We start from the raw sequence: 20,983 nt of genomic DNA, 5'->3' as shown, positions 1-20,983 counted from the left end.
GATTGCCTTGTCACAAAGATCCTCCAATGCAAAATATATGTATTTACAGAAGAAAAAAAAAAGACTTCCCATCATGGCTCAGTGGTTAATGAACCCGACTAGTATCCATTAGGATGCGGGTTCAATCTTTGGCCTTGCTCAGTGGGCTAAGGATCCATCGTTGCCGTGAGCTGTGGTGTAGGCCGGCAGCTGCAGCTCCGATTAGACCCCTAGCCTGGGAACCTCCATATGCCACAGGTGTGGCCCTAAAAAGACAAAAGCTAAAAAAAGAAAACTATGTATTTTAATTTCAAAGCCTCGTCCTATCAGCAGGAGCACGCTTTTTCATGCTCAGGGTACGTACTGCAGGGCTTGGCAATGACATGAAGAACAAATATAATACTCTGTCAGTAGAAAGAGAGTGTGTGCATATTTAACACAAATGCAACTAACTAAAGGGCTTTGGTGAAGAGAGCATAATTTCAGTGTGCTGGCAGGCCTGTTGGCCATTTAGTGAGCACATACCCCAGCCCAGCTTGAGTTAGGAGACATCAGTCTGCTCTTCCATCAGTTACTCTCCTACCTGATATCACTGTGGAAGCATCTCCCTGCCCAGAGGTGGTTCTCATGTTTAAAGTTAAGTATTCCTAAAACAACATAAGGCCTGTGAACTCAAGCCAGCTACTTTATCTGGCAGTCCAACAACTTAACAGTGACCAATTCTTACACTAGAGGCTGCCTCTGCTGAACTGAGTGAAACATGACTTGTGTGTCTCCATCGTGGTCCCTATCTAAGTAATTCAAGGTGATTCTGAATATGCAATTTTTGTCTTACTCTGTAGGGAGTAGAAAACATCCTTTCTATCCAGATTCCTCCAAGATGGGAGTCCATCTACTTCTAGCTGACCTCTCAGGATCTTCCATGTCCTAGAAATGTTACCTGAAGGTAAATTTTATACACTTCGCCTCCCTTGCAAAAATGCATCTTCTGTTACACAAAAACAGAATTTCCTGCCAAGCCTTCCATATAACCTGCTTGTTTGTAATTACTTTTGTCTTTCGTTTTCTCTCAATCCTATAAAACCTCCATCTTTAGTCTTTTAAAGTATCTCCTATATCCTCTCTTTCAATGAAATTTCCTTCCATTGCTGACAAGGACTGAAAACTATTTACCCGAGAGCCGGATTTTTAAAGAGGAAGGACTAGCTTGGTGACAAGGTTTGTCTGATGTCATCTGCTGAGCTATTTATAGGCAGGGCCTACAGCTTCTCACCAAGCTGATCTCTGGCCATCTCTGCCTCAGGACTCTGGCCTCTAATTCACCAGGATTTCTGAACCTGCTGCTCTTTCCCAGGGGGAAACATTACTATCACAGGGGCCCTAGTAGAAAATGACCTCAAATTTAGGGCATTTTTTATTTTCAAAGTAGAGAAAATTTTTAAAATTACAATGATTTAATCCATTGTATGGAAACATTCTGTCCCTTGACCCCCTGAGGAATGAAGCAGTCAGTCCCTGCCTCCCTCAGGTCTTTGATGCTGAAGCTAGAGTTAGATAACTATAACTCAAATTCGGTGGTCCTTGGAAGTTCCCCTGCGGCACAGCAGGTTAGGGACAACTGTGGCACGATCCGCAACTGCAGCTCAGGGTCAATCCCTGACCCGGGAACAGCCACACGTCCCAGGTATAGCCAAAAAAAAATTCAGTTGTTCTTTTAGCAATACCCTCACTGCCTTATAGCTTTTAATGTGACTTACTTAATAATCCAGTATTCAGGGATTTGGGATTGTGACCATCTTTCCAGCTCACATGAGAGTAACATTCTTATTTGGAATAAACAGTTGACAGAGCAGTTCTGTTAATTTTCATTTTCTTTCTCCTTGGAAAAAGCTGTATTTTTTTTTTTTTTTGGTCTTTTGTCTTCTTAGGGCCACTCCCTCGGCAGATGGAGGTTCCCAGGCTAGGGGTCTCATTGGAGCTGTCACTGCCAGCCTACACCACAGCCACAGCAACGCCAGATCCAAGCCACGTTTGCGACCTACACCACAGCTCACGGCAATGCCGGATCTTTAACCCACTGAGCGAGGCCAGGAATCAAACCCATAACCTCACGGTTCCTAGTCACATTTGTTTCTGCTGTGCCATGACACGAACTCCTGTATTTCTTTAAAAAAAGAAAGAAAGAAAAAAAAAAAAAAAACAGCTTTGAATCTACCTACTTAAGAGCTAACAGAGAGTGGCTCCTCCTCACTGTCTCTTTATTGCAGACCCGGAGAGCTCCCCTTTTGCACTTACTCTCTAGGATCACTTAGATGATTTACCGATCTCAGAATTCAGAGGCTTCAATCAGAATTTGATTGGCTCCAAGTTCCCATGAAGAAACAAGTTTTCTGGAATATGTTTATTTGGTTCTCAGACGCCTCATGCAGGAAAAATCAAAGCTCCCAAGTCAAGATATTTCTTCTAGTGAAGAGGCAGGGAAGCCAGGCCAGACACATGAAGACTCTCAAAAAAGCCATATGTCTTTGCTCATTTATGGACTGACCAATGGAATGCCCTGGAAATAGCCACTTAAAGCCAAAGAGCTACATGAGAGAGTTGTTGAGAATATATGAAGAATTTGATTTTTATCTCCCTCAGGATTATCTTCCAGCTGGCCGTGGGGAGAAACAGCAATTAACTAGAAATTTCTGGGATATGGTTGTTGGAACTATGCATCTCTTCTAAGATTCTACATCCCAACATAGCCACATCCTTGGCAAGGAGACAGCATGAAGCAGGGTAAAAGTACGGATTCTAGTGCCAGAGAGACTCAACAGACTAGGAAAGAAGCAATTAAAGTTCAGTAACAGTTATGGAAAAATAATAGGAAAAAAAAAAAGCCACAAAGGAGCTTTAGCCACATGACTAAAGGTCTCGGTTGGAATCCCACTGCCTGGGTTCAAATCTGGGCTCCACTGTTTTAGTGGCTATGTGATTTGAGGATATTACTTTCTCTATATCGTAGTTTCCACAGCCATAAAAATAAGGATATTAATACTAACCCACTTTATGAGACTGCTCTGAAGTACCTGGCTCATAGCAAAGGCTCCATTAATATAACAGTCAGCATCATCACCATCTCATGTGACTCTCAAGAAGGAAAGCTAGGTTGTCGTCAGGAATGAAATTCCTTTTATTTTCTGTGTTGGGGCAGATGCCATCAGTTATCTAGCTGGCACAGAGAGGCCACTCCTCGGTTTATCCAGTGCTTCTGGGACATGTCTGTTGGGAGTTCAATGGATAGGACATAGTTGGTAGAGTGGCCTGTGGTGGAGAGGGTGCCTCTCCGGGCACTTGTTTTGTAGACTGGACACACATAGATGTTCTGATGCAGGAACATTGCACTTTTTCCAGGTTTCAGCCAAATGATGGGCAGTGGATCATAGAGGATTTTGGGGAGAGACTCCCCCAGCTGCATCGTCTTCCTGTCCCAACAGGCACCTTCTAGGAAGAGTCCTTTTATGTAGGCACCATCTTCTGGGTTATTCTCCATGGACATTTCATGTGAGGTTACCTGGAAGACAGGAAGCTGTGAGTTCTGCTCCCTGCCATCTTCTTAAATGGGGCAACATTAAGAGATTGAAAATGTGCAAGCTGGCTTTAATTGTCTGCCTTTCCCAGGATGCATCTCCCAGGACACTGGGGCTTATCTGATAATATTCCTGCCTGCTACGTGGGCCAGACTGTATTTCCAGTTAGCATGCTGCCCTTATATGTATAAGAGAATAAGGGAATAGAGGGTGGGGGGTAGAATTATGTGCAGCAGAAAATACAAACTCCATTTAAAAAGAATTCAAATTATTATTATTATTTTGCTTTTTAGGGCCGCACCTGCAGCATATGGAAGTTCCTAGGTGAGGGGTTAAATCAGAGCTGCAGCTGCAGCCTAGGCCACAGCTTGTGGCAATACCGGATCCTTAACCCCCTGAGCGAGGCCAGGGATCAGACCCACATCTTCATGGATACCAGTCAGATTCTTAACCCACCGAGCCACATCAAGAACTCCAAAATCACTGGAATTCTAATCTTTTTGCTATTATTAATGGAATGTTTTTCCCATTTCTAAGTATTTATCACTAGAATAGGAAAGGGCTATTTTTTTTTTGTATATTTAACAAGTATCCAGTAATCTTACAAATTCTATTAATTCTGATAGGTGTGGTTTCAGAGTCTCTTAGGATTTCTAGGTATACAATCATTGCAACATCAAAAAAGGATGGTTTTTTTCTCTTGCCAGTGTTTATTCCAGTTATTTTGTTTCCTTATTGTATTAATTTTGGCTTAGCATTGTCTTCAGAGGCCAATCGAGTTAAGTTCATTTATAAACCAAATTAAGACCTAGTCAATCAGTTTGTGATTTCTGGACTAGATGAGCTCAATGGATCTTTCCATTGAATTTAAAACTGCTTTATAACAAGAGTTCATCTTACTCCTTTCTCTCCAGTATGGACTGGGTGATGCTGGACTACTGGCCATTCCTTTGACTGTAAGCAAAGCACTATACAGGACCATTAGCATCCTTTCAAATGAAGAGTCCACCGTGTTGAACAGTGTGGAGGATGCTTCCATTTCTCTTGATATGATGGTGACAGAATTTTCCTCTGGAAAATTCCTTTTTATATAGAGACAAGGCCTTGGGAATCCTCTGATTCTGTCAGGAATAACTTTTAGAGCAACTTTTATTTTATTTTATTTTTAAACTTTTTGCCTTTTCTAGGGCCGCTCCTGCGGCATATGGAGGATCCCAGACTAGGGGTCTAATTGGAGCTGTAGCCGCCGGCCTACACCAGAGCCACAGCAATGCAGGATCCGATCTGCGTCTGCGACCTACACCACAGCTCACGGCAACACCAGGTCCTTAACCCACCGTGAGCGAGGCCAGGGATTGAATCTGCAACCTCATGGTTCCTCGTTGGATTCGTTAACCACTGAGCCACGACAGGAAATCCTAGAGCAACTTTAAATCATGCTAAATACTTCCTTTGTACCATCTTGGAAGCACTTGAGCCTTAACACATCCAAATGTTTGGACTCAAGGAAATGGACAACACTGCTTTCTCTGGTTGGCCCTTCGAGCTTGTCTAACCCAAAAGAACCCCTACCTCAAATTCAAATCCGATGTGGTCAATGGGGATGGTGTATTTCCGAGCATAATTCTGAGAGACACCCGTCAAAAAAGACTGTGTGAAGTAGAATCCGGAGATCCAAAAGACCACAGGGGGCCCGTGGTCAATCCATTCCTGGAGAACCGCAGAAATAAAAATACGAAGTCAACGACACATCAAAGAGAGTTCAAAGGCAGGTAGAAGAAAGCTTTTTCTCATTTTTCTTAAAACAGTCATTCCTCTCAGTGTAGCTTATATTTTCCCACTTTGAAATGAAAGCACAAAGAAATATATTTCTACTCTAAGAAAAGCACAGGTGCAAGATGGTGTCAGGGAGGTAAAAGAGAGTCACTACTACAGCCGCAGAGAATGTGTGTCTTGTCTAAACTGAGCAATAGCCACTCATCTCCAGCAATAGTTGCCATGTGGGACTGCAGGCCCATTGTTTCAGGTCTTCCTTTTTTTGCAGGTCAAACATCTGTATTTTGATGTGTAATGATCCAGTATTTAGAACCTAGCTCAAACATTTAAAAATTACCAAGCAGCCAAACCAGATCTATTTATTAGCTAGATATGGCCCATGAGCCACCAGTTTGTGACATTTATTCCAGTTCCTAGTCCTGCCTCTATAAGCTATAATCTTTTCAAGGATTTTGAAAAGTCCCTCCTGTTCTCAACCCTGGTAAGACTATTTCCAGTAGATGCTCAATCCAGATGCTGTGTGGCTGCCTGCCCTACTCCCTCTGCCTCTAACCTGTCATTTCAGGATGTCTTCTCCACCTAAATGAGAACACCAGGTACCCAGTTAACCCTGACTCCCAGGTACCTGGAAGAAGGCCAGGCGGGCCAGCAGGTCAGTCACATAACCTCCCAGGGGCTTCAGGGATGGGTAGGACTTGGCCATCCACATAGCTGGCACTTTACCCACAAGCACGCTACTGAAGACATCCTCCAGCTCTGAGGACATCAGGACCTGCCCTTTAATAGCACGGCCAAGACTGATGAGGCTTCCACGAACTACTTTGGTCAATCTGCAAGAACAAAGGGATAGACTCAGCCTGGCTCTCCAGTAACCTCATTCTATCTCAAGTTACACTGATTCCAAATCTCCTTTGACTTTTCCTCCCTTTAAAACGTCAGATAATTAGGAGTTCCCATCGTGGCGCAGAGGAAACGAATCCAACTAGGAACCATGAGGTTGCGGGTTTGATCCCTGGCCTTACTCAGTGGGCTAAGGATCTGGCGTTGCTGTGAGCTGTGGGGTAGGTCACAGATGCGGCTCTGATCTGGCATTGCTGTGGCCCTGGCGTAGGCCGTCGGCAACAGCTCCATTTTGACCCCTAGCCTGGGAACCTCCATATGCCACGAGTGCCGCCCTAAAAAGACAAAAAAAAAAAAAAAAAAATCAGATATTAATATACATTCATGATAGAAGAATCGTAAAATGAGAAAAAATTAAGTCATCCATTATCTCACCACCGAAAGATTAATGTCTATCTTTTTAGATTTTTCTATATTTGTAAACAATATTTTTTAATGGGACCATCCTATATATTTTTATTTTATTTTATTTTATTTGTCTTTTTGCTATTTCTTGGGCCGCTCCCACGGCATATGGAGGTTCCCAGGCTAGGGGTCTAATCGGAGCTGTAGCCACAGGCCTACGCCAGAGCCACAGCAACGCAGGATCCGAGCCGCGTCTGCAACCTATACCACAGCTCACAGCAACGCCGGATCGTTAACCCACTGAGCAAGGGCAGGGACCGAACCCTCGACCTCATGGTTCCTAGTCGGATTCGTTAACCACTGCGCCACGACGGGAACTCCCTATATATATTTTTATAATTTGTTTTTCTCTCTTAGCATGCAGGGGACAGCTTTCCAATTCAGTAAGACCTAACTAAATCATCCTTTTTAATGACTGCAAGTTGTTCCATTTTAAACTATTCCCCTATTGTTGAAACGTATTGTTTCTAGATTATTGTCACTGCAAACAACATTATTAAGAACATCCATCTATATCAATCTTTGGGGAAATTTATAATGATTTTCTTACAAAAAGAATTTCTGGGTCAAAGGGAAATGCAGTCTTAAGGCTTCTGATCTATATTGCCAAAGCTGTTCTTTTTACAGACTATGAGAAAAGGCAGCTAAAGGACAGCCTGAGAGATGCCCAGATCACCTGCCTCTGTTATGAGGCCTCAACATACCCAGAGGGAATTCACTTGAGTGCCAAAGAAACTGCTACTAGAGAGACTGTCATGTCCAAAGGTTTATGGAATCCAAGCTAAGGGGACATGAGAATGATCAAATACAAGACAGGGATTCCTGGAGAGTTCCTGTCATGGCAGAGCAGAAACAAATCCGACTAAGAACCATGACGTCGTGGGTTTGATCCTGACCTCACTTAGTGGGTTAATGATCTGGTCAGCAGCTATAGCTCCGATTAGACCTCTAGCCTGGAACTTCCATATGCCAGGGGTATGGCCCTAAAAAAGCAAAAAAAAAAAAAAAGGAATTCCTTGGGAGTTCCTGTCGTGGCGCAGTGGTTAATGAATCCAACTAGGAACCATGAGGTTACGGGTTCGATCCCTGCCCTTGCTCAGTGGGTTAACGATCTGGCGTTGCCGTGAGCTGTGGTGTAGGTTGCAGATGCGGCTCGGATCCTGCATTGCTGTGCCTCTGGCATAGGCTGGTGGCTACAGCTCCGATTCGACCCCTAGCCTGGGAACCTCCACATGCCGCGGGAGCGGCCCAAGAAATGCCAAAAAAAAAAAAAGAAAAAAAAGAATTCCTAGATGTGCAACCACTAAACATTTATATTAAGAGGAATTTAAGGTTCAGACATGTGCTTGACTGAGAAGTCAAGGGCTAAACCATCCTCTGAAGGATTATACTGCAGTCCTCTAACTATTGTACCTAAAGACCTACTTGCAAAAGTTTTCTTTCTATTCTTGCAACTATGAGCTCTGCTAGTTTCAAGGTTTTCAGTACACCAGGAAGGAACATTTGCCCCAGAAGACACAATAATGCTTCCCCTGCATTGGAAGCTGACCTGTTATTTCAGGCTTCTCATTCCACTGGGTAAATAGGGAGGGAAAAAAAAAAAAGGTAGTGGGGAGGATGATGTTGGTGTATTGCCCAACTTTATTAATCCTGAGCATCACTGGAATGTAAGATTGCAGTTACCCTGTTCTCTTATGTTACAATGGCCAGTAGCAAAAGCCAGTGAAAGCCCCTGCAATCACTAAGAGCTCCGATGACCTTAGGGGAGAATGAGTAGTAGAGGAGGAAAGCCTTTTGGCTTGGTGTCTGGGTAAATGAGGACTACATCCCATAATACCAAGGCATCTGACTCAAGATCCTTGACTCACGCCCCATACTTTGCTTAGTTGCTCATGTAGCCAACTGCCTACTTACTCTGGGAGTAACCCTAAGACCGAGGAAGCCAAGAAATTCTTAGACGACTTCTTCCAGTTCCCTAGTCCTTCAGAGTCAGGGCTGTCCCTAACACAGAGCAATGACCAATGAGGCAGAATGGAAACGGAGCAATGACCAATGAGGCAGAATGGAAACAACAGCATTTAGAGAATCTGGAGCAGCGAGAACCTTGACTTAGAGGCAGAAGTGATAAGTTTCCTCATCTAGCCTAGATGATATTTGGGCACACTTTAGTTTGACTATTTGGAAATCAAATCAAGGTGGTCCCACCGGGCTCTGTGCTCTAGCACCTGGAGGAGAAGTGAGCAGGGACCAGACTTGAAGGCCAGAGACCCTTAGTCCTATAGCCATCCTATAAATGCCCCTCTTCCCACTGTGGTAGAGGCAACAGGATGAACTTCTCCCCACTCCTTTCTGTGTTTACTGTGAATTCATATAGTGGCTAAGTGCTTGCCCCTGGAATCAGACAGAGCAGGTTCAAACTCAGTTCTGCGGTAGAATGTGTGACCTTGAGCAAGTTACTTAGCCCTTCTAGGTCTTAGTTTTTTCATCAGTAAAGGGGGATTACCAACTGTGCACATTTTAAAAGACTACTCTGTGGTTCGAATGAAAAAGCATGAGGTTTGAGTTCTTGGAGCCATTTCTGGCACTGAAGGCTCAATAAAAGTGGCTTTACTGATTCCTTTTACAGTTAGCCTGTGCTTGGTTGATTTTAACCCCACTTTACAGATGTCACATGAATGAATGAGAGATAATGAATAGAAGAAAGGCCTATGGGCCAACACAGGCTGGGATGGCTCTCTTTATGGCTCTTCCTATGGGTGAGGCAAACCAACTTCCTCTGCATAGCAACCCTTATCAAATCTCCTTCCATTTACTGCCCGTTAGATCCTACTCCTTAGGCTCTAACTCCCAGGATCCAAGTAAGACCATGCAGCCCACCTGTTGAATCTGATGAGCTCTTGCCTTAGGACCGTGTTCATAGATTCTTCATAGACCACAGGGTACAACTTCATGACCAATTCCAGGTCAAAGTCACTGGGAAGCTTGGAGAGTATGTCCTGGGCCAGCTCCTCAACCACTTCCTTAAAAAGCAAGCAGTAGAGAGGTGAATGAAAAACAAGGCCCATGGGCTGTGGCTTTGTCTAGGTAAACCTGAAGCAGTGACCATTTGTCTTTTTAAACATAGTCTATAAGACCTTCCTGGAAACTCTCCTACAGAAGCCACATCTGCCTTGGGGGGAAAAAGGACACCCATCCCCCCACCAGCCTTCTGGAGGATATCACCTCAGTGAAAAATCTGAACAATGAGAGCCCTTTTCTCACAGGTGGAGCAAGGGCCTGAGGGCCAGGCAGAGAATTCCTGCTCAGCCAGGTAGCCTTGGGGCAGTGCTGAGCCCTGCAGAATTCCTTTGGTCTCCAAGGTCACCCCTGGGAGACATCTCCCGAGGCTCTGACAGCAGGCCCCTTAGGACCAGTTCCTGGGACAGATGGGATTTTTCTCAGTGCTGGTGACATGGACACCTGGGAAAGCAAGAGGCCATTCCTCAGCATTAAGAATAGCCCACAGGAGGAGTTCCGGTTGTAGCGCAGCAGAAACAAATCTGACTAGGAACCATGAGGTTGTGGGTTCCATCCCTGGCCTTGCTCAGTGGGTTAAGGAGCTGGTGTTGCCGTGAGTTGTGGTGTAGGTTGCAGACGCGGCTTGGATTCCGCATTGCTGTGGCTCTGGCGTAGGTCGGCGGCCACAGCTCCAGTTCAACCCCAGCCTGGGAACCTCCATATGCCATGACCCTAAAAAAAAAAAAGAAAAGAATAGCCCACAGCAGTGAATTTAGTCAAGCAGTGAGGGGAACACACCTAGGGGGAGAGGAGGAAGAGGAGGAAGAGGACCCGAGTGTGGGAGAGACAGACAGCTCTGCCATCCTGTGGCTCTGGAGGCTGGAATGTACACTTTCCCTTTTCTTACTGTGAAGGGAATTTCCATTCCTAAGCTGAGAAACCCAAACCAGACTGCTGAATCTTCACACATATTACCACTTAAGGCACTATGAACCAAATCAAGAAATTAAATGCAATTCTTTTACACTAAACACAAAAATAAACTCAAAATGGATTCAAGGCCCAAATACAAGACCAGATCCTATAAAACTCTTAGAGGAAAACAGGCAGAACACTCCAACACAAACTGCAGCAACATCTTTTTTGGATCCACTTCTTAGAGTAATGAAAATAAAAACAAAAATGAATAAATGAGACCTAATTAAGCTTAAAAGCTTTTGCATAGCAACAGAAACCATAAACAAAATGCAAAGACAAATGCACAGGATGGGAGAAAATACTTGCAAATGAAGTGGCTGACAAGGGATTAATCTCCAAAATATACAAACAGCTCTATATTAAAAAAACAAAAAACCCAATCAAAAATGGGCAGAAGATCTAAATACAGATGGCCAAAGAGCACAAGAAAAGATGCTCAAGATTGCTAATTGTGGGCTCTTCTCTTTTTTTTTTTAGGGTCTCACCCGTAGCATACGGAGGTTCCCAGGGTAGGGGTCAAATCGGAGCTACAGCTGCCAGCCTAAGCAATAGCCACAGGTACACCAGATCTGAGCCGCGTTTGTGACCTACACAGCAGCTCATGGCAATGCCAGGATCCTTAACCCACTGAGCAAGGCCAGGTACTGAACCCTCAACCTCATGATTCCCAGTCGGATTTGTTTCTACTGTGCCATAATGGGAACTCCTGATTGGAATTTTTTTAATAAATGTTTTTTAAGCAAAGGAGATTTCGTTTTCAATATTTTGTAAATGGAACACAAATGATGTGTGGCTATAGCGATGAATCATGAAGATTATATAGGAAGAGTTGACATTTTGGAAACACTGGTGCTCTTCCAGTTTAGGATTTACGGACTCTCAGCATTACCAGAGCACCCATGCCCTTCCTCAGAGGTCTGCCAGGTCTCCACTTTTCTGCCTTCTTGGTCATCGCCCACAACCCTGCATGCCCACTGAATGGAAACTTGCCTGGGAAATTGAATTTCAGCCTGGTTACCTGAGGGGACTTGCCACTCCCTCCTGACTGCCTAGGGAGGGTCAGCAGGACCCCTTGAAACAGCTGGTTGGTTTCCTGGTTGTCTTTGGTGATGTCAGCATTCTCGTGGAGGCCAAACACTTCTGGGTGGGCTGTGATAGGGAGGTTCCTGAGATAATCGATATAGGACTGGAAGGGAAAACTTCAGTTGGTATAAGTTCAGGTGGGGTTTGCCCAGACTAGACCCAAGCAGGAATCACACAGCACGCACACATGCGCGCGCGCGCACACACACACACACACACACACACACACACACACACACTGGACTGACATATTCCAAGCTCTTCCTCATACACCTTTCTGGGGAGTGAGCATGAATATGAAGGTAGACAGGCTGAGCAGCTCCACTCCCACCTCTGACTTCCTGACCACTCCCTCAGCAGTCTTAGGAACTGGATACAAAGCTAGATTAGGATCCAGGCAGAACCGGATTTGGAGCCTAGCTCCATCTTAAACTAACTGTGTAACCTTGAGTTAGTCACCTGAAAGCCCAATTTCCTTATCTGTAAGTGGGAAAATACACGAGGTCAAGATGGAATAAGACCTTGGCATGTAACAGGTGTTCAATAAAAGTAAGCCTTTTGCATCCTTTCTTCAGAGTTTTTGTTTTCTTCTTCGCTTTATTATTCTCCCATCCAGTTTTTCTGTCCCTCCCTTTGCCGTCTTCTGAACCTTTGTTTTCAAGCAGCAATTTCCAGCCTGTTCACTACCAAGGCTTCATCTTAACCACCCCTCCCTAGTCTCCCCAGATGGACCCCATGTTTTGAAAGATCTTGCTTACCAAATGCCCAGCATTCATTACACCATAATAATGTCTCTCTAGCAGGCTTTTTGAAAGGTTGGAAATAGCTTATGGACCTGAGTCAGGAAGCCTAAGCTCTCCCTGAACCTTCCCTGGACACATTACTTTCCTAGCCAAAGGGAGACTGCCAAGCCCCTCTGGGGACAGAGGGGCCTGTCCCTCCCCTGCCCCTCACCTGGTAGGAGCCATGAGGAGGGATGTAGTAAGTGTCTCCAGGAGCAAGACGGTAATGGTCCTGATCAATTTCCTTACAGTAGAACGTGGACAGAAGCGATAGCAGGAGCCTCCTGTCTTTGTCATCGGTCACTCTGCCTCCGTAATTACATTCCCCTGCAGACAACCGACAGAGGAGGAGGTTGGGTCCATAATGAAGTTGGTCATTAACCCAAGACAAAGGATTCATCCAGCCAAGGAACTCTGCTGAGACACAGGGCTGCTAAAACCATGCTCAGCTTGGGATGAGACCAGGCCTTTTTTGGCATTATGGTTGCTACAAAAATAATACATGTTCACCATATTAGAATTAGAAAATAGAGAAAAACTGAAAGAAAAGCAATAAAAGTGCCCCTCATTCGAACAAAGGTAACTGTTAACATTTAGGCATCTTCCAGACATTTGTCTGGACGTGTGTGTGTGTGTGTGTGTGTGTGTGTGGGGGGGGGGGGGGGTGTGTGTGTGTGTGTGTGTGTGTGTGTGTGTGTGTGTGTACATAGATGTGAAAACCATTACAGAAATGTGGTTCAGGGCAAGATCTCTGGCACAAGATGGTACTGAGTTCTAATTCCAGCCAATTTCTGGGCTCCAACTTTTGCCACTTATTAGCAGTTTCTCATCTGTCAAGAAATAGAGATAAGTGCATACTCATCTTACATGGTTGTAGTTAATAATACCCATAAAGCATTTAGCACAATGTTTAGCATATAGAAGCATTCGATTAATTATAGAAATTACATAGCCAAGACATGGAAGCAACCTCAATGTTCATACAGAAGAATGGATAAAGAAGATGTGGTACATATATACAATAGAATATTACTCAGCCATAAAAAAGAATGAAATAATACCATTTGCAGCAGCATGGATGGACCTAGAGATTATCATACTGAGTGAAATCAAAGACAAATATCATATGATACCACTTATAGGTGGAATCTAATAAAAAGTGATACAAAAGAACTTATTTATAAAACAGAAACAAACTCACAGATTTCAAAACCAGTCTTATGGTTACCATAGGTGAAACTGTTGAGGGGAGGGAAGAATTGGGAGGGTGGGAATAATATATACACACTACTGTATAAAACAAATGATTAACAAGAACCTACTGTATATCACAGGAAAGTCTACTCAATAGTTTGTAATAATCTACATGGGAAAAAGAATGGATATATGTATATGTATGTGCATATATATGTATAAGGGAAAAAAAGAATGGATAAATTTATATATATGACTGGTTCACTTTGCTATACGCCTTAAACTAATACAACATTGTAAATCAACTATGCTCCAATAAAGTTAAATCAATTAAATTAAAAATATTTTAAATTAGGTTAATTAAAAATATAGTAAAAAATTACACATTATTATAAATACATATATTTTAGAAAATTGAGATTATCCTATATATACTGCTTTGGAGTATGATACTCCTACCCCCACCCCATCATCCACATCATTCTCTGAGACTCCAGTTTCTACACAAAGAATGAGGTACTTCTCTTGAAAGGACATCCAATTTTTTTTTCTTTTTCTTTTTTTTTTTTTTGTCTTTTTGCCATTTCTCGGGCCCTCCCGCAGCATATGGAGGTTCCCAGGCTAGGGGTCTAATTGGAGCTGTAGTCGCCGGCCTACCCCAGAGCCACAGCAATGCGGGACCCGAGCTGCGTCTTCAACCTACACCATAGCTCACAGCAACGCCGGATCCTTAACCCACTGAGTGAGGCCAGGGATCAAACCCGCAACCTCATGGTTCCTAGTTGGATTTGTTAACAACTGCACCACGATGAGAACGCCAAAGGGACATCCAATTTGTCTCACCAACCCACAATGCATTTTCTAGCTGGATCAGATTCCATAGTATGTGGGTTCCCCCTGGTATTTGGTAGTTGGGGACAACACACTAGTCTGCAAGGAAAAGACACATCTCTCTCTCTATCTCTTTCTGTGTGTGTGTGTGTGTTTATGCAAGGGCTCTCCTGAAGTGTGGGCTCATTTCTAATTCTAACTATTCCAGGAAGAGGCAGGTCCACAGACATGAAACAGGAAGTCTGACTCAAGTGGAGGAAGCCTCTGCCTCTCTTGGTCTTGCAGGACCTAAATGTCTAGGAGGAGGATCCAGGTGGCTTGTGAAGGGAAAAGTAAGAGACTGGGGGCAGCTCATACCTCCTGAGTAATTTGAGCCCTGTAGAAGCTGTCTGACCTTGAGCCAGACCACCTTGATTACCGAAGTGCTCCCTCTGTTGACCTCTCAGGCCTTCAGCAAAGTCATGTTTGAACACTACAGCTTGTCCTAACTATATAGCTGTAAAGAGGTTTACGATAACACCAGATCTACAACACTAAAGGGAGAGTGGTTCCCCCTGAAGTCAGTATGGCAGTGCCAGAGGGTGCCAAAGGGAGACCCTAACTGAAGGTAAACCTCGGGTACAGAGTCAGGGTTCAAGGCCCTGCGACCACTTCCTCTTCAGTGAATTTTCCTTCAGGAAACAGCATTTCTTTACTTATGTGTCTTCTCTTTCAGCAAGAACACAAGTTCCTACAGAAGCCAGGGTGGGCTTTATATCCCTTCCAGATTCTCCATCGGCCCTACCCCAGGGTTGAGGCACCAGATTATGAATGTATTTGACTTCATCCCGTTTAATTCGATAACTGCTCTCGGCACATGACCTGTCTCTTTGATTAGTATCAGGGCAGAGTTCTTTCTCTCTGCCGCTTCTTCTTTTTTTTCTTTTTAGGGCCACCCCCATGGCATATGGAGTTTCCCAGGCTAGGGATCTTTGGAGCTGTAGCTGCCAGTCTACGCCACAGCCACAGCAACTCAGGATCCGAGTCACGCCTGCGACCTATACCACAGCTCACAGCAATGCCGGATCCTTAACCCACTGAGTGAGGCCAGGGATCGAACCATAACCTCATGGTTCCTAGTCGGATTCATTTCCGCTGCCCTACAACGGGAACTCCAGGGCAGAGCTCTAATAATTAGCTCTAGCAGGTTCTTTTCTTTCAGGCACACAGGAAGGTTACACCTCCTTGGGCCCCTTGCTATGAGGTGGGGCCAGGGACAAGCTCTTGTGCATTAATTTCTGGCATGAGCCCTTCAGAGCTATCCCTGTGGCAGTGACCACAAGTATATGTTGGTGGAGCCTTTGCTAACTGTGCCCCTGATAGACAACAACGAGCAGAAACTCTTGCCAATTCACACTGGACATATAGTGTGGGCAAGAAATGGACCTTTGGTGTCTTACGCCCTTGAGATTTGGGGATTCCTTGTCATCTCAACCTAGCTAATCTCTCCTGACTGGTACAGTTGGGAAAGTGACTATGCTCAAGTCAGGTGGCACAGTGGGTACAGGTTGGTTTAGGAGTGGCAGGCAGTCCAGTACTAAGACCACATCCCTGGGCAGCTACGCCCTCATTCTGTGCTCTAAAGAGGAGCCCTGGGATGTGCTTCTGTGTGGCCTGGAATAAGAGGAGTATGGTTCACTTCTTTGGAAAAGTTCTTTTGTCAAACTAAACTTGAACTTAGATGTTGTGTGTGTTCGCTTAGGGTTTTGTTTTAGGGGACAGAGTGCTGAGGTAAGGCCTGTGTCACTTTTTACAACTGAATTTATTCATGCTGAAGCAGGATTTCTCAGTCTTGGCATGATGAACATGTTGGACGGGGTCGTCTTTGCTGGGGGAGCTGCCCTGTGCACTGCAGGATGGTTAGCAGCTTCCCTGGCCGCTACACAGTAGTACCTTCATTTAGTTGTGACAACAAAAAATGTCTCCCCACTTTTTCAAGGTGTCTCCTAGGAGGCAAAATCACCCTTGGTTGAGAACCATTGTTCTAAGGCCTTGGTCTTGACAGCTGTAAAACAGTGTCACCAAAATGAAGCTCCTAAGATACGTGTCAAAACTGTTCATGTAGATGAAACACCTACCATATCATTGGGGAAAGGATCCAGGCTTGAGGAGGGAACTTGTCTGTGATCTTGACAATCCCTGGGTTTTTCTATGGAGCTGCATTTTGAACTTTGGCCATGGTAATCTATTCATATAGGCCATCTATATTTTGTCTCCTATCTGTGGGATTCCATGGCGTATTTCTTGAGGGCAGTGGCCAAGTTTTATACATTTACATTCTTCCATATTATGTGCTAGTAGATCTCGAATGGCTAATAAAAGGTTGCAGGTAGATTGCTTTAAGACAAAACAGCAAGTGTCATTTGCACCTTACGATACCTCTGCTGGGAATGCTCTCCTTCCCTCTTCCCACTGCTCTCCTCTGCATTCTTCTTCCACTTGTAAAACTCCTACTTATCCCTCAAAACCATCTTTCATGCCTTCAGAAAGTTTTCCCTAATCATCCCTAACCCATGCCCGGAATTTAATCCTTGTGCTGCCTTTCTACTTTATGAATGTTTCTCTTACTAAACTTATCACTGTATTTTCATTTATTTTGTTGTATTTTTCTCCCTTTGCAGACTGTGCATCACTTAAGGGGAGGGACTGATCTTTATTTTCTCATTTGTTTTTTGTTTTTGTTTGTTTGACAATATTCTGCATGGTGACCAGCATCCGTAAGAGCTCAATGTGTGATGAAAGAATGAGTGAGTAGATGAATGGAGGGGGCAGCAAAGAAGCAGGAAGGTGGAGCACATTCCAGGAGGTTTATGGTTGCCAAAGTCTCCTCCCATACCTGTCAGGTAGGTCAGAGCATCAAATGGGACCTCCTTGTAGTCGTTCAGAAACATTTGGATCTGCCGCATACTAATCCTCAGGTCTGATTCGTTGAATTCATAAGGAATATTCCAACCTGCAGGAGTCAGAGATGAATTAGACGCTTCAGGGCTGAGAGCTCTTAATTTTCACTCGGAGACTGAACTGGTGGAGTTAAGCGTTATTATGGATCAAGAACCTCTTTCAGCCCCATGAATCTCAAGCACCATGTCAACGATTAGCTTTGACTTTTACTGCCAACGTGGGAGCCATTCTGCCTGAGAAAACATCCATTCTAAAATCAATTTCCTTATAGATCTCCCCATTTGTTAAGGAAGATGTTAACATTCGGGGCTTTGTGGAATGAGAATCATTCATCCTGGTTGGAATACTGTGGTAATGCACAGCATGCCAAAAAAAACACTAAAGCAGAGCTGGAGAGCAGTATCTGTGATTGGGCAAGAGAATTAAGTTAGCTTTGAGAAGTCCCTTTCTGGCACTCATGGGAGAACTAGATGGCTGGCCTTAAAGAAACTACTGCTTGTACTTCCAAAGGTTATAATGATAAATACCCAGTGGGGCTGCACACAGGACATAAATGTGTGAACCAGCCTGATGTAAGACAGTAGGGTATTGTGGGACCCATGTTCAACAGAGGCATTTAATTTCCTCCTAAACATTCGCATTCAGGAGTTCCTGCTGTGGCTTGGTGGGTAAATGACCCAACATTGTCTCTGGGACGATGTGGGATTGATACCTGGTCTCACTCGATGGGTTAAGGAGCTGGTGTTGCTGCAAACTGTGGCGTGGATGTAGATCACAGAGGCAGTTCAGATCTGGTGGTGTTGCTGTGGCTGTGGCCTAGGCCTCAGCTGCAGCTCTGATTCAACCCCTGGCCTGGGAACTTCCATATGCAGCATGTGTGGCCATAAAAAAATTTCACGGCGTTCCCATCATGGCACAGCGGAAGTGCATCTGACCAGGAACCATGAGGTTGTGGGTTTGATCCCTGGCCTTGTTCAGTGGGTTAAGGATCTGGCGTTGTTGTGAGCTGTGATGTAGACCACAGACACAGCTCCGATCTGGCGTTGCTGTGACTGTGGTGCAGGCCGGCAGCTGTAGCTCCGATTCGACCCTTAACCTGGGAACCTCCATATGCCTCAAGTGCAGCCCTGAAAAAAAATTTCACATTGAAATGAAAAATATAATAAAATAATAAAAACTTATGTTCTGGCCAACAAAACATAACTGGGCAGTTGGCTGTATGCCGAACTGTTGTTGTACGGAGTTTTGGAGGTCTGGCGTGGGTGGGAGAATGGTGTTGGGAGAGTGTGGGGTGTGAGATGAGGATGTAGAGGGAGTGTCCCTTTGGCTGACTTGCCCCTGAGCCCCTCAGTGGAAGGGACAGGTAGTCTGTGGAGCTAAGGGGACAGGTGTCTGTGGAGCTAAGGTGACAGGTAGAAGGAAAGGAAGAAGGTTTCTGAAAGAATCACGAAGAGGACAATTTGCCTCCTTTTCTAACCCAAAAGAATGGCTAAAATTGCCTTGAGGTGGGTCAATTCAAGAAAAGAATCAGAGGCAGCCCCGTGGGGGAGACAAAAACAATCCAGTCAATCTAGTCTCAAAACCGTGATGATATGGGATCTGTATTTAGCAGGTTGATGATCTGCTCTAAACAGAGTATTGAGTTACTTAACTTAGGCCATGGATAGGGGACATTAATAAAGAAATTTATCTTTTCAAGGACAAGCAGAGACAAAGATCCCAGATGTATGTCTTTCATTGATAAGGCACATGTAAAGAGCATACCCTAAAATGTTATCAATTATCTGGTGACAATTCCCCAGAGAGTGGTCATTGTACACAAGCTAGGCAAATACACATCAAAGGGCAGGGCCTCCCATCTTCTCATTATCACACCACTTCAATAATGAGCATCTGATTCTGGAGCATCACCTCTTAACCTGATATTGACAGGGACCTAGTTATAGGATTGCCAGACTTATTAAAAAAAAAATACAGGGACTCAGTGAAATTTAATTTCAGATAAACACCAAAGCATATTCAGTATGAATATGTCCCAAACATTGCATGAAACATACTCACACCCTATCTTACTGGCAACCTTAATTAAGCACCAACTTGAATGCACCCCCTGTCTGTGATCTCCCCCAAGGCAATCCAGGTGTACGATCATTTCTCACCTAAGGGTCCAAAATTCCTCCTCTCTTGAACGATGGCATGGAAGAAGCAAAGTCCAAACAATAGCTTTTGCCACATCTCTGCTTTTGTACAGCTTTGGAAGAACACAGGGTCGGAGATGGGGTCATTGAGGTAAGAGCGCAGAAGGTTGGCCCGGAGCCCTTTGGGGGGCTCGTTAGTCATTTTAATCCCATTCTGGAGGATGCTGACTGGAAACTTTTCTGATGGATAGCTGGTTAACCAGAGTCTGGAAGAACAACACACCCAATTATTTAGAGCAATGCAATCTGTTATACTGAGAAACAGTACCAAGGAGTTCCCATTGTGGCTCAGCTGGTTAAGGACCCAATGTTGTCTCTGCGAGGATACAGGTTTGATCCCTGGGCTAGCTCAGTGGGTTAAGGGATCTGGTGTTGCCTCAAGCTATGGCGTAGGTCTCAGATGTGGCTTGGATCCAGTGTTGCTGTGGCTGTGGCCCAGGCCTCAGCTGCAGCTCCAATCTGACCCCTAGCCTGGGAATTTCCATATGCTATAGGTGCAGTCATAAAAAGAAAAAAAGAAAAGAAAAACAGTAACAAAATAAAATAACTGCCATTCATTAAACACTACTGGATACTGAGCCCCATGGTAAGAGTTTAATACATATTCCTTAGTTTCTTACTTTAATCCTCACAGTGATCCTATGATTTACTCTCCCCTTTACTAATGAGGAAACAGAGACACAGAGAAGACAAGTGGGTTTTCAAGGACACACCACTTTAAACACCTGAACTGAGACATGAACTTGGGGCTCCCTGACTCCGAAGGCCTTGTCCTAATCACCATACCACATTCCTCCTCTGCTGGACTCTCTGAGCATCTATTATGGTCAAATACTATACATAGCATTCCTGGAATGGCCAAAGCATTGCTTCTCGCTTCCAGCTACAGCCTTGCTGCTAGGAGAGGAAATGGGAGCTGGGGAGGTGTGGGGAGCCAACAGAAGGCCAAGAAGTTATAAAATCAAGACTGCAGGGAAGCAGAGAAATAATGGGCTGTCAGGAGTCCATGGGAAGAAGGGATTTTCATGGGTCGGGGAAGGCAATCTGCAAACTACTGCCAATGATACAAATCCAGCCTCAGACAGTTTTTGTAAATAAAGTATTATTGGAACATGGCCACACCCATTCATTTACATATTATTTATGGATTCTTTCATGCTACAACAGCAGAGATTCAATATCTGCGACTGACAATATGGCCTGCAGAGCCTAAAATGGGAAAAGTTTGCTGATCTCTGTCATAGAGATAAATGGCACTTGAAATGGGTCTTGAGGGGTTCCTGTTGTGGCTCAGTGATAATGAATCTGACTAGTATTCATGAGGATGTGGGTTCGATCCCTCGCCCTG

At 44.4% G+C, this 20,983-nt stretch overlaps 1 protein-coding gene across 2 annotated transcripts in view; it reads right to left on the bottom strand.

Annotated features, from left to right (window-relative positions):
- Window positions 1-3,130: 3,130 nt before the first annotated feature.
- DNAH3 (dynein axonemal heavy chain 3) overlaps window positions 3,131-20,983 on the bottom strand; it is a 215,527-nt gene continuing 197,674 nt past the window's right edge. For both annotated transcript variants that reach the window (XM_021086503.2, XM_085017379.1), the window contains 8 exons: window positions 19,597-19,841; window positions 17,373-17,489; window positions 12,645-12,799; window positions 11,626-11,793; window positions 9,510-9,652; window positions 5,953-6,157; window positions 5,124-5,261; window positions 3,131-3,535 (listed from right to left, as the gene is read on the bottom strand). In XM_021086503.2, coding sequence (XP_020942162.2) covers window positions 3,182-3,535; window positions 5,124-5,261; window positions 5,953-6,157; window positions 9,510-9,652; window positions 11,626-11,793; window positions 12,645-12,799; window positions 17,373-17,489; window positions 19,597-19,841 — 1,525 coding nt within the window. In that variant the 3' untranslated portion in view covers window positions 3,131-3,181. The remainder of the gene's footprint in view (window positions 3,536-5,123; window positions 5,262-5,952; window positions 6,158-9,509; window positions 9,653-11,625; window positions 11,794-12,644; window positions 12,800-17,372; window positions 17,490-19,596; window positions 19,842-20,983) is intronic.

The sequence above is a fragment of the Sus scrofa genome, chromosome 3 (genome assembly GCF_054392235.1).
Source record: "Sus scrofa isolate SSC_HxYL_T2T_F1_AM1 chromosome 3, Sscrofa_HxYL_maternal_Yorkshire_Landrace_v2.0, whole genome shotgun sequence".
NCBI lineage: Eukaryota > Metazoa > Chordata > Mammalia > Artiodactyla > Suidae > Sus > Sus scrofa.
This window is presented reverse-complemented; position numbering and strand designations above follow the sequence as displayed.